Source organism: Notothenia coriiceps, unplaced genomic scaffold (assembly GCF_000735185.1).
Source record: "Notothenia coriiceps isolate Sejong01 unplaced genomic scaffold, NC01 NC01_scaffold00002209, whole genome shotgun sequence".
Taxonomy (NCBI): Eukaryota; Metazoa; Chordata; class Actinopteri; order Perciformes; family Nototheniidae; genus Notothenia; species Notothenia coriiceps.
Genome location: NW_011334910.1, coordinates 78110 through 91907, shown reverse-complemented (window position 1 = coordinate 91907; position 13798 = coordinate 78110). Strand labels below are relative to the sequence as shown.

Here is a 13798-nt window from a genome sequence, read left to right as displayed (position 1 = left end):
GCTGAATAAGTACTATTTGATCATGTTAAGCACCGTTTTGTGTGTGGTAGTGTATACATTTGGCACATGTAGCTACATTCAAATAAAGACACATGTGGTTTTCCAGCATTACACGTGAAAAATATTAAAATTTTCAGATTTCAAAAATCCGACTGTTATGATGTGAGGCATTTTGTCACTTTGTCCCTCCCTCTTTCCCTTCCTTTTTCTCTCTCCTCCTGCTACTGAGCATTCTGCGTGAAAGAAAGAGGCAGCGATTCTGAATTGACGACTATGCACGAGTGTGACTGTGTGTGTGTTCTTGCTAAAGTGTGTGTGTGTGAGATAGAGAGAGGGAGAGGGAGGAAGAGAAGACAGGGATTTGGCCGACTTGTCGGGGTCTTTCATGTCACATTTCTGCCCTGAGGAACTGACCCCTGTCTCCCTGTGTGTGGAAAATAAACTGGAAAAACTCAAATGGAACATCAGAAAACTCCTCTCTGCAAAACTGTGTGAGCAACATCCCTCCTGCTGCCTCGGCATCAAAGAAAGAGCGGCTGAAAGGAAGAATGTATGAACATTTTTCAATTTGCATTAACGTAAGAAAGTGAAGAGGAGAGCAGTCCTTGTATATGTGTGAATATTTGACAACTGTGGGAGGACGCAGAAGATTTATTCATTTAATTATACGCCTAGTGTTTTTGTTCTTTTCTGAGGGAAAGGCAAAGGGGAGGAGAGAGTAGAGAGCAGAGGAGCTCAGAGCAGAGAGAGGAGAGGACCAGAGCAGAGGAAGGAGAGGAGGAGGAGGAAGAAGAGGAGACAAGAGGGGAGGAGAGGAGGGGAGAGGAGTAAACACACTCCAGATGGGATCTTGGCATTAATGAAATGTAAGTATAAATAGTGTGTTTGCACGTGCGTGAGTTGTTGAGGTTAATACTGCTGATGATGATTGGGGTGTCAGTGTTGTTAATGATGTGAAGGGTCGTACGTTGTAGGGAGAATGACTTTATTCTCGTCCATACATCATTACCCTTTCTCCCTGTTGAATATCTTTACACTTTCCAGCTCTGTTTTTCTCTCACTCTGTCTTTATGTTCTATTTCTGTGTACAGACGGTCTCCCTCTCTATCTCTGTACTCTCTCTGCAGGTCATGTTAGATAGTATCGGACGGTGAAGCAGCGGAGGGAAAGGACAGTGTCACATTGCATTAGAATTACACAAACGCACACGCAGGGAGTAATACGCTCAAAGTGTGATAAGCGCACATGAACAATGTGTGGAGTATCTCCTGTGGGGTGGGGGTGTGTGTGTGTGTGTGTGTGTGTCTGTCTGTCTGTCTGTCTGTCTGTCTGTCTGTAGCATGATTATGAATGAAGCAGGCGTACCATACAGTCCTCTTAATCACATGGAGTATAAAAACAAAGAGCCATTGTGCCACATAATAATTTGGCCAGACTGCGCTGACAGACAGAAAAAGTGAGGGGAATAAATATAACGAAGAAGAAGCGAAAGTATTTGGCTCTTCCTGTTGGGATTTTGGATCTAGTCTTTAATAATGTAGCAGAAACTAACACATTGGATGATACAAAATGAACAAAGAAAGCATGCATGTCCAATTATTGTTATTTTTCTGTGGCTGAGAACTTTTTTTAACCATCTGAATTGCCATAAAGCGATAAACCTGATTAATTTAATTTTCTTGTGTAAATTAAATTCCACATTTTGGACAATGTGCTCATTTGTATTCATGCATGTTGCAAGTAGCAGATGGATAGCTTAGCTTAGCATTAAGGCTGGAAAAAACCAGCCAGTCTCTGTTAAAAATCCACCTGCCTGTAAAGCTCACTAAATATACATGTGTATACTCAGTTTCTGTTGTACACCTAACTAAAACGAATGCAGACTTAATTAATTAATACATGTATTTTATTTATTTTAAAAATGTTTTTAATAAATAGGCAGTTAAATGCATCTTGTCGGGTTTGTACAAAAAACAAGTAAGTGCCCATCCAGTAAGCGTAAGAGTAGCAGCTGCACGTGTCCAAATCTGCTGCATGTCATCCGCTCTCCTGTCTTCTTTAGCTGTACTAATTAAATGCAATAAGGCCAAAAAGTAATCTTAAAGAAAAACAAAAAAACAATTCAGTGTATTTCAGGGAGCTGTAGGACTATTTCTTGACCATGACCGGTTGCAGAGTCTCCATGAAGATACTGATCCTAGACAAGAAATAGTTTAGCATGTATGCCAATTGTAGTTTCTTACCTGCAGTTCTGTTCTTGTACAGTTTAAGATCAAAGATAACGTGACTATTAGACAACTATTACAAATCCTGTAGATCCCCAGATAATACTATCATGCGACTAATACTTTAGATTCATATTTACCAGACAGACACAACAATGATTCCCAACTTTTTATCTAACTTCTTAAATTCCTCAACCATAAAGGAATTATTTGGAAAAAACGTTTTGGTTAGACAGTCACATGCATGGATTAATACAATGAATGATAAGTCCTCTCATGCATAATACAGTAGTCATGTCATCAGTGTAAAAAGCTCCTGGGATCTAGACTCTTGTCGTAGCGGCTGTAATGAGCTGGCTGAAGGCCAGGTCTCATAATGAAGTCCTTACATAACTACAGTGTTCAGCTACTTGATAGTACATTTTGGCACAAGTTTTTACTACACTTACCTGTGGAGACAGTTTATCTTTTAATGTGTTGTCTGCTCGCACTTGTTGAAATGTTGTTTGGATGCAGTTACGTAATGAATAAAAAACCAACAAAAAACGAAGCGGGATTGTTGAAATTAAAAAGCATGTTGATAACATACTTAACTGAGATTTCTTTTCGTTGTTTGAATCAAAGTCTATGGTTTGAATACTGCTTGCTTTTTGCTGCAAACAACTAACCTCAATTGACAAATCAAGAAGACTAAAAGAGAGAGTAAGAGCAGGAACAGGAAGGAGCGGGGGGGACAGTCACGTGCTGCAGCATTTACACGCAACATCCCAAAATGACCCTGACAGTCAGTGCGTTTGGAATAGCTCGCAGGTGTGTGTTGTTGGGTTGTGTTATGTCGAACTGCAATGTCATGCAATCTGTGGTCATTGTTGTTGTTTCCTGCTGCACTTACTGTGTTTGCTTTTTGACATAATTTCAGGCCCAATGTTTTTATTCCAATGATTGTGTGAAGATTAGACATTAATACATTTGACAGTGCACTTGTTTTCACTAATGTGACAAACACAATGCAGATTTGTTCTTTATTAAGATCTCGGTTTCTACTTGCATGTCAAGAGTGAAAACAAACAAATAATGGGGCAGTTTGAAATTCTCTGAGAGCTTCATCCATTTTTAATCTGTTTTTAAAGCCTCACAACATGAGAGTATACTACGTGAACGTTTTGGTCCCTTTTGACTTTTTGCTCAATTTAAACTTTTTCCGACTGCACTATTCATTATTTAAAGATAGTGTTTTCGGGGTTAAAACATTTATTTTTCAACCTAATAATCGGTGAAGCCTGGTCTTACTTCATAAAGTGATTAGACCTATTTGCAATCATTGATACAATCTTTAATGAAGAAATCAGTCTCATCAACACCCATTGAGGACATAATAACATGAGATGAGCGTTTTATAGCAGTCAGCTGGGGAAATCAAAACATGCTCATGAAATAAAAAATGGTCGACAAAAACAGAAAACCAATATCAGTGTCCTTTTAGCCCTGCCTCACTGTTTGTACTTTCATAACATTATTAACGCTCACATAGATTCATTTCATTTGGAAGAACAGATTCAGAAGTTTTGGATGTGAACATTATGAAATGTTAGTGAAGAATGTCAGCCGTGGGGCTTCACAAATTATAGAGTAATTATAGAGACACGCTTTGAGCACAGAATGTCACTCATCTGTGTAAATATTGCTTAGAGTGCACCTTTGCAGATAAAGCCAATAAAAGTAATTCAGGGCAGAGGAATCTCAATCTCAATCTTTATTTATTTATATAGCACATTTTAAAAAACGACCTAATATTGAAATAGAAATAGAAGAAATATCATAGATTTATAAAAGAATAAATGTTTTTTCTATATTTTAATAATCATCTTATGAACCCTCAAATATATCATAATGATTTTGATTTTTACGTTATCTTCACGTACAAGATAGCAGCTGACCAATGAGCCAAACTCTTCAAACAAGGATGTATTGTGAGATATTAAAACTCTTGTAAAGTGATATAGAAGGTAAAGGATCTCCGTACTCCAGGACTTTAGCTCTGTTACTCTTTATACCCTCCTCCCCAGTCTGTAGCTCTAAAGTGAAATATGCTTTATATGTATTATCACAACTATCAATACCACACACCCTCACACACTGAAGGGGTAATTCTGAGTGTGTATAGGGGACTCCCCCTCTGGGTGTGGGGCTGCATGTCAAGACACAATACTGTACACAAATATGTGTCTGTATCTCTACTCTACATTTAACCTGGGTGTTGCAAATAAGTGTTGGCAATAAATGGTGTGGTATGTTGTATTGGTTGATACTGTTCTTGTCTCAGAGATAAGAACATAAATACGTCCAGGCCCACAAAAAATGTCTTCATCATGACCATGTACCTTTTTCAGGTCAGTGCCTTAATATAAAGGGATAGCTTGAATTGTTAAAAAAGGGGGTTGTATGAGGTCACTATCCCTCATTGTACCACAGTAGCTCAACTAACCTCAGCTGGTTAGTGTGTTTGTTTCATTGTGTGACTTTGGTGAATTCAAAATAACGTCTGCGAAAATCACACGGTAACATAAACAAATCGAGGCACAGCAGACCAGTATCTTCTATCTCCTGAGTGTGTGTCCACTAGCAAGGTCAGCTACAGTACATCTTGATTTCTATTTAAAACGTTGGTTTGGCTGATGGCATTTTGTTGCCACCTAGTGGATCATGTAAGAGACAATGACCTGCTACGTTACCTTTTCTTGACTTTCTACTAAAAAACATTTCACTTCAGTAGTTAACATGTGTGTGAAGGTTAATGACACAGGGATAAAATACAACCTCACCACAGGACAGCCAGGAGGTCATGGCAGGAAGTTGCCACTCTACAGTGTTTCCTACTAATATAGCTAATGGCAACAAACTTGATACCTGATGCTTGTGAGAGAAAGATAGTAAATAACTGTTTAGGTAGTATAGGCATAATGTAGATTGACAATCTAATATTTAGTTCATTGATTTTTATAAGTGAGTCATGCATGAATAATATGCCTTGCCCATTTTTTTAAAAGTTACATTTTGTAAATTATTGCCAGAGGGGACCCTTGTTCTTTGAGCGCATGGTGCTGTGTAGACGCTTTCAGAAATCCATCCATGCTCTGGAGGATAATGTCTAGGATTGGGTTTAGTTTAAGCCTACCATTTTTCTTGTAAAATGTCCAAGATATATACTATTTTAGTTTTTCTCAAAGGCGTATAAGATAAGATGGACTTTTATTAATCCCTCGTGGGGAAATTGTTTCTCTGCATTTGACCCATCCTAGTGTTAGGAGCAGTGTGCTTCCATTTTGAACGGCGCCCGGGGAGCAGTGTAGGGAACGGAGCCTTGCTCAGGGACACCTCGGTAGCACTTGGTCTTGCCGGGATTTGAACTGGTGACCAGTTGCCAAGCCAACTCCCCTATCGACTTTGCCACCACCGCCACACATATTGTGTGTGCAGTCTAGAGGGGGTTAATGCATTCTCTGTTTGTACACCCATGAGGAAAAACATTTGCAAAAAGTTTTCCTAAATGTGTCATCTATCTATTTTTCTTCATTTCCCTCCTTGTGGAGACTCCTAAAGTTGATATTATTGAAAAGGTGTAATTTGCCAATGCATTCAATACTGTTTGTTGTTTTTGACAACTGTCAATGCATAACCATTGTATGAAACCATACATAATTGCTTTAAAGTATGTGTGTTTAAATATTGGCATGTGACTGACAGGGAAAAGTCCCTGCAGGCGAACAGCTCAGGCATGTTTGTATCCACAGCGAAAGTGAAAAACGATGTATTAAAGTGTAAGGCGTCCAACTTTTCTTAGTAGACTGTAATTATACTACAAATAACTCATCCTCTCTCATCACCTCTAAGACAAGTTTTAGTTATGGTTAAATACAAATTTCTACATTTCTTAAAACACATTTCAATATGTCAACACTGAGTCTGAATCATTTAAAATTAGCGCTGGTGGTTTCACATGAATAACACAGGGCTGTAACACCTTCAAAGAGTTCCAGGATAACCATCATCTTCATTTAAAAAATATCTGTTTTTACATCATAGGTGATTTCTTAATGTTTTTGTCTAAGACTGAAAATAAACATTTACCCACATTAAAGGGGGGGTAGGTAATTCACTTCAGAAACACTTTTTGTTATATTCCATGGAATGCTCTTAACATCCCGATAGCAATGAACATATGAAATGCTTTGACAATAAATACATGAAAAAAATTCATCTATGGAAGCCGTGGCGCTATAAAAAGCACGACCAATCATCTGGGCCGGCCCGGCTAAAGTAACTGGATGGCCTACATGGCTGTCAGCCTTCCATCTCGTGCACAAACTTATCTCGCGCCCTCACTGGTCATGTGCGCGTTCGTGTGTGTTGGAGGAGGGGCTCTCTCTGTAAGGAAGTCTGAAGGAAGGGGCAGATTTTTTTCGGCTGCGTACTTTCAAATTTTAGCACACTCTAGCTGGTTTCTCCATTCTTACCAACCCTACCTTTAAGGTCATATTGACTAAGTGCAAATGTTGACTCCATACGGTATGTGTTTGTTTTCAGCCTCAGATCCTCAGGCACTAAATCTTAAGGCCACTTTGCTTTTGCCATCAAGTTGAACTTTGGAACAACTGACCTGATGAGGCTCACTGAATCTGTGACCTTTGTTACATCTCTTCTTACAACTCATTATAGACCTGCTTTTGTCATTTATCTATTTATTGCTTTTATTCTTTTCTTTTGTATTCTTATTGACCTTTTTTTTACCCTGATATGCTTTCATGTCCTAAGTCTTTTTTGTTTGGCTTTCTGTTGTTATATTGCATTGTGGATATCCTGACATGCTATAATTTCTAACTTCTGTCTAGGGGAGGCATGAAGTATGAGCTCCACTGATCTCTGCAGGAGAAAACAATAGGCTCAAGTGGCTGAAATCATGAGCGCCCCGACGTCAGGAACCCCAAACATGGAAGTGAAGGTGGGCTACCAGGAGATGGCACTGCTTAGCAACATCCTGGCAGCGTACACCTTCATTGCAGGTGTGCTTCACTGTGTGAGATCATCATTATACTTTTGTTGTGCTTAAAGATAAGAGGTAAGGGAAAGGCATTGTTCTCCATCCAGGGGATAATATCGATTGTCTAACTCTTGGACCACTCTTGACTAACAGTTGACCTTAGTTAAAAAAAATACTTAATAACCTAAATTTAAAATCCTCAATTTGAACAAATAATCAAACTAGAAAAGTGAAGATCTCTGTCAGGTGTTTCTGCCTCTCCCCTCCCGAACAAAGAAAAGGTTAACCCTAATTCATTAGTTTTTCCCGGCTCCTTAACTGTCACGATGGTGGAAAACGTAGCAAAAAGAAGATTTATTCATCCCGTATCGTGCCTTAGTTATGTGGTTTATGACATATCGTGTATGAAATAAATCTGCAGATTACAGATCTGGTTCAAAATGAGACCAAACGTTTCTATACATTTCAAGTTTTGGCCAACGAACATACTTTAGATAACTATCTAATGAGCAAGTAGGGAACAGATCTGCAGTAAGAAAACTTATTTCTATCAGGCAGCAGGCGAACAGGAAGCATGTAGTTGGCTGAAGAGGTTACAAACAAACTAACAAAAAGACACAGGTGGGATCAGGTGAGAAGAAACAGGAAAGGGTGAAAACTCAACAGTGTAAACTAGTGGACAGATGATTGCAAACAACATACAAAAAGTGCAGAAGAAGAACCTTTTTGGGTATCAAAACGTTTTTTTCCTCTCTTAGACCAACCCGAGAGGACAGCCTTGGTGTTTCTGGGCAGTGTGTGTGTCGGCCTTCTCCTCACACTCTGCACCATCGTCTTCCAGATACACTGTCGAGCAGACTGTCACATCGGCAACAGTAAGCACCATCGCCACAGGACCAGGCATCATCCTCATCATAATCATCATCTTCATCATCGACATCGCAGCTGCCCCCTCCATCCGGCCATTGAAAACAATCCAGACAGCACTGCTGTTGTTGCGGTCAGAGGCCCCGGGCCCACCGGCGACAGCGAATCAGAGGACTGGGACGAGACGTCTGACCTGTCGGCACGGAGACGAAGACGCTTTGAGAGAGCTCTACTGAACGCCACCATGTTTACATCAGCTGAGGGTATCTTACACACAGACACACACTTATATAGTCATGTCCCATATTAAGACCATTAAAGGAAAAAATCATACATAGTGATGTCATTATGTTACTGAAGTTAAGAAAGGAGTACAATGGGGGTGTTTAAGGCAGGGAGGGGAGTGTGTGAGAGAGAAACTCCCTATGGAGGGAACTTTGTGAGTCAAGCCTTTGCAGACTATTTACATGCACAAAAACCTATACTATATAAGAGACACACTATAGGAAAGGGAAAACCCAAAATATAGGCCCCTTAATATATTTTCCCCGTATTTGGACCCCCATTAGCTTCCACAAAGTTGTTGCTCTTCTCCCTGGGGTCCAAACACCTTCTCTCAAATATGATGGAACTACATGGCACTATACAAATACATTCGAAAAATGCAACAGGAAAGTGTTTTTCCAGAAATCATGACCCAGATTTTCAAAATAATCGACAGACCGTGTTGTGAGTTTCACATAGGAACTATCTTCTTTCTACCAAACTACTGAAATACCACCATATCAACGCGCAGCAAAAACTGTGCTTCTACTTATGCTAGAGAGGCTTAACATGACAGATGTTGAATATGAATGGCGTTTTTTTTTATGTCTTAAAGATACTGTGTCAGTGTACATTAATACTCACGCACAGACTTTGTATCTTTATAAGCACTGCTGTCATGCTCATCCTTTGAAATAGTCTGTGATGTGAAAGTTGATGGTTATGCAAATAGACATCATATGGCCGTGCTTTAACCCCTATGTGTGTGTTTGTGTTTCTGTGTGTGTGTTTCTGTGTGATTTGTCAGATCTGGACCGGACCCAGAGGCTAGAAGAGCGGGAACGGATTCTCAGAGAGATCTGGATGAACGGACAACCAGACATCAGTACAGTCACTCAAAGCCTCAACAGATATTACTGACGCACAATTCAACAGGATGATAGTCACAGGAATATACAGAGAGGCCGGCAGGCAGATGGATGAAGAGAAAACAATTAAAAGAAATACACTGGATGGAATCAACATAAACCACCAAAGATCCAACTATTAGTGATAGTGGAGCTGGGAGCTTCCCCTCTGCTCTGTAAACAGCAGGAAAACATATGAGCTGTGATCTTACATACAGTCTGTGAGCTGTGACACCTCAGCCTCAAATGCAGGATGACACTGAAGTGTTGTGAAGATTTATGTCAACAAGCAAAGACACAACGGACCTACAGAGCACACACTGCGATATGTGACTGCTGTTGGTGAAGACTGTACTAGGGATTTTATCATTTTTAAACATTTTAAAGGTGCTTTTAAGAAAGATATAGCTGGTTCACAACGAGAGGCAATGCTGCCACAGTTCCTGAGTGTGTGTTTTATAATCTAGAGCTGCAACTATTGGAGGATTGAAAATAATCCTGTTTTCAGCTTCTCAAATATGGAGATTTCCTGTTCTTCTCTGTTTTATATAACATTAGACTTACATTACTTACATACATTGTTTTTTATCTGACAAGACATTTAATGACCTCACTTTAGACCCCTAATAAACTACAATGCACATTTTTCACAGTATCGCACATTTTAGCATTTGAACAGACGAAGTGATTAATTAATTAATCTAGACAAAAATGGGCATTAATAATGAAATTAATTCTTAGTTGCAGCCTTATTAAGATATATTTGATATTATGTTGTTGCACTTTTTTCAGCTTATTGTTTTTGGGACGAAAGCTCAATGCCAAGATACACAAACATACTGGTGCTTTTACTGTTGTAAATCCTCAGATAAGAGAATACTAACAGGACGGACACTTAATGGCTGTGTTGGTTGATAATATATATATCATATGTATGATATAACATGTCGGGACTGTTAGGTGCATCTGATACTGATCAGCTGCAGTTGTTTTTGCACATGGACTTGAAACAGCAGGTCATCCTGTTTGGATCAGCCTATGCTTCTTGATTTGTCTAATTTTGAAATTAGCTGAATTTATAATAAACTGTCATTCCGAGAATTAATTAAAGCTGTTTTCTGTACATATAATTGAGTAAAGTCCCTCGTAACATTTAAATATTGTGGCTCACAGTTTAATAGTTTGGGTTTGTTTTGGGTTTGTTTTAAATACTGTATGTCTCATCTATTGTGACCTTGTTGATGGCATTTATAATAAATAGAGTGATGGCATATTATTTTAGACCAATTCTGAAGTTGGCTTCACGCTTGCTCCTTGACAAAGAAATATAATTAGATGTATGTGTTGTATTTTCGATTAATGTCGAAAGCTCTGTTGCAATAATCTACTAATGTACACAACATTTATGATTTTTTGTCAATGCAATCGACAGAAATAAATATATAACATTAGGCACTTGACACACAAAGGCTTTACAAATCACGAGTGGGGGTATTTACTGACATACTGACTGTGAACAAATGTGCCAAAGGCCCCACCACATATAATGCACACACTTTATACTTGTTTAGCAGGACACTTCTACGAGCGGGAGCCGTTGGACACAAAGCATGCCGGGTATCTGAGGTAATGTACAATGACAATGACCTGCGTTGACTATCGATTATTTTCTGTGAGAATTGTCTATTTTTGGAGTTGGGCTCCCCCTGGTGTTCATAAGGGGCCCTGCAACACAGACCAGCCCTACACTCTGTATACTAGGGCTTCTCAAACTCCGGACCAAGATCCGGATCCGGACCGAACTGCAAATCAATCCGGACCGAACCCTGTGTCCCATTATTAAAAAAAAAAAAAAAAAAAAAATCTGATTCTGATGTAAATTAAAGTGGACCTATTATGCTATATTGGAAACATATATTGTAGGGCCATACCTATACAAAACATGTCTGTNTATACTGGAGCACCAACTAACGTTCATGACTTCAAACAACAACAAACCACACCAAAGCGGTCTCATCAGCTTCTTCGTTCATGTTTGACTATTGTTCACTGTGGTTTGTTGTTGTTTGAAGTCATGAACGTTAGTTGGTGCTCCAGTATAATCGGTACCCCTGAAACTCATCCAGTGAGAAACGTTCCGCGGTGCAAAAATAAGTGCGATTAAAATGCGTTAATTTTTTTAACGCGTTAATTTTTGTGTAATTAATTAATCTTAATTAACGCGTTAAAGTCCCGGCCCTAATTACTAATAACTGGTTCAAGTGGCCAACATTCTGCAGGTCTCTCTGAGCTCAGGACAATATTATTGAATAATAATCATCACATTATTTGCTGAGGGAATTTAGAAAAATGTGATATTTAAAAATAAAATAGTTAATTTTGTTTGAAAGAAATTAAGTAGTTTTTAAAGTATATTTTCAAATATTTAAGTAATTTGTGGAAATTAAGCAAACGTCACGCCATGAGCTCCGGGCGGCGGTTCAATATTAGGTCGGATTCGTAAAATACATTTGTTTTTTTAAACATTAAGTCATAGGGGATTAAAAATAGAGGAAATGTTTTAAATAATTAAGTAATTTCTGTAAATTAAGGTTTATTTGTATATACATTAAAGTTATTGTGATTTTTCCCAGATTTAAGTCATTTTTCCAAAACATACGTCACTAAAAAAAATGTGGGTAATTTACGAAAAAAGAAAATATATCATATTTTTTTGTTAATCCGGCATTTTGCAAAAAAAATCCGGCATTTGAACCGAAATCAGAATGACCGTTCCCTAACCCGTTAGTATCAGAGAATCCATGGGGCTTCTCTTTGTTCATCAGAGCCTCAGAGAGACTCTACTTTGTGTGGGAACTCACATCCGATTTGTTTTAGGAACGCTGCTTGATTCAGATTTCGATGTACCGAAAGCAACCGTCACGCCATGAGCTGCAGGCTGCGGTTCAATATTAGGTCAGATTTGTTTTAACATGAAGTCATAGACATAGAAGACATTTTCCTAACCCTTCTGAAAATTAACGGTAATTTTTTAAAACATTAAAGTTGTGTATTTTTTCCAACATTAAAGGTGGGGGAGGTAATTCCCTTCAGAAACACTTTTTGTTATATTCCATGGAATGCTCTTAACATCCCGATAGCAATGAATATATGAAATGCTTGGACAATAAATATATACAAACATTTCATCTGTGGAAGCCGTAGCGCTGTAAAAAGCACGACCAATCATCTGAGCCGGCCCGGCTATAGTAACTGGATGGCCTACCTGCCTGTCAGCCTTCCATCCATGTGTGTTGGAGGAGGGGCTCTGGAAGGAAGTCTGAAGGAAGGGGCAGGTTTTTTTTCGGCTGCGTACTTTCAAATTCTAGCGCACTCGAGCTGGTTTCCACATTCTTACCTACCCTCCCTTTAAGTCATTTTACAAAAATATGTCATTAAAAAATTGTTTGGGTAATTTACGAAAAATGTATCATTCATACCAAATAAAGTTTACATTTTTTTAAATAACGCATTTTCAAAAAGTTAAGTACTTTATGAAAAATGCGAGAATAAACAAATAAATAACCCGAAATAAAAATGAATAATGCGACATTTAAAAAAATTAAAACAGAGGACGTTTTGTTGTTGAATTTGTAAAACTAGTTTGTTTCTGTTGCGTATATTGTTTGGCTGATATTACTAATAGGGCCGGGACTCGATTAAAAAAATGTATCTAATTAATTACAGGCTTTTTAATTAATTAATCGCATTTTTAATCACATATAAATATCTGACCTGAGAACAGTGAGAAGCAATTTTTTTCACATGGATTTTAGTATACCATTGAATAATGACTGAATACATAAGCTTAAGCAACAAAACATTGTTTATTTTTTTCAAGGTGGTTCTTAACCAAGACCAACAGAAAAGTGCAATTTTTGCCATAAAGTGTAGCAATAGCATATTTAGGAATATAGTACATTTCAGAGATTCAGGTAGCCTATAGGTAGGTAGACCTTCTGTAAACTATAACACTTTGTTTTTTAAGTAAAACACAATACTTTCAAGTACATTCAGAACATTGGAAACCCTGACTATTAGAAAACATCTCTCTGTTGCTTCAGAGGCCATAACAGACTTTGTTGATTTACCAACAGTTGATTTAAAAAATCTAATCCATTTCAGTCCAACTCTCTCAATAACCTTGGCCAAAACAATAAACAGTTCAACATAAAGTGCCAGTTGCACCAACAACGTAATAAATAGTTCAACATAAAGTGTACCATTTAAAATAAAATAAAAAAGTGCCAGTGATTGACCTCAATCCCTCCTATTCTTCCAATATCCTGATGAAAAATAAAATCTCTCTGTTGCATAGGCCACTGTTTGATCAACGCGAATTGGGTGTGGGTCCTTGTACTCCGAGTCGGGCTAACGTCCACGCTAGCTTCCACGCTAGCTGCTATATGTTTTGCATTGAGGTGATACTTGAGGCTTGATGTGCTGCGGTGATATGC

General features: G+C 38.4%; 1 protein-coding gene across 1 annotated transcript; it reads left to right on the top strand.

Moving 5' to 3' along the window:
- The first annotated feature begins 765 nt into the window (after window positions 1-765).
- On the top strand, window positions 766-10775 carry LOC104966667 (protein eva-1 homolog A-like). The gene is made up of 4 exons (XM_010795893.1): window positions 766-866; window positions 7115-7285; window positions 8022-8393; window positions 9203-10775. The coding sequence occupies exons 2-4, from the start codon at window positions 7183-7185 to the stop codon at window positions 9313-9315; spliced, it is 588 nt and encodes a 195-aa protein (XP_010794195.1). The 5' UTR covers window positions 766-866; window positions 7115-7182; the 3' UTR covers window positions 9316-10775.
- The last annotated feature ends 3023 nt before the right edge of the window (window positions 10776-13798 follow it).

What these genes read in the sequence shown, in the direction of transcription:
- LOC104966667 (XM_010795893.1), top strand. Translation starts at nt 7,183, where the DNA reads ATGAGCGCCCCGACGTCAGGAACCCCAAACATGGAAGTGAAGGTGGGC. An exon ending in AGCGTACACCTTCATTGCAG is followed by an intron (nt 7,286 to 8,021) that starts GTGTGCTTCACT and finishes TTCCTCTCTTAG; the next exon opens with ACCAACCCGAGAGGACAGCC. An exon ending in CATGTTTACATCAGCTGAGG is followed by an intron (nt 8,394 to 9,202) that starts GTATCTTACACA and finishes GTGATTTGTCAG; the next exon opens with ATCTGGACCGGACCCAGAGG.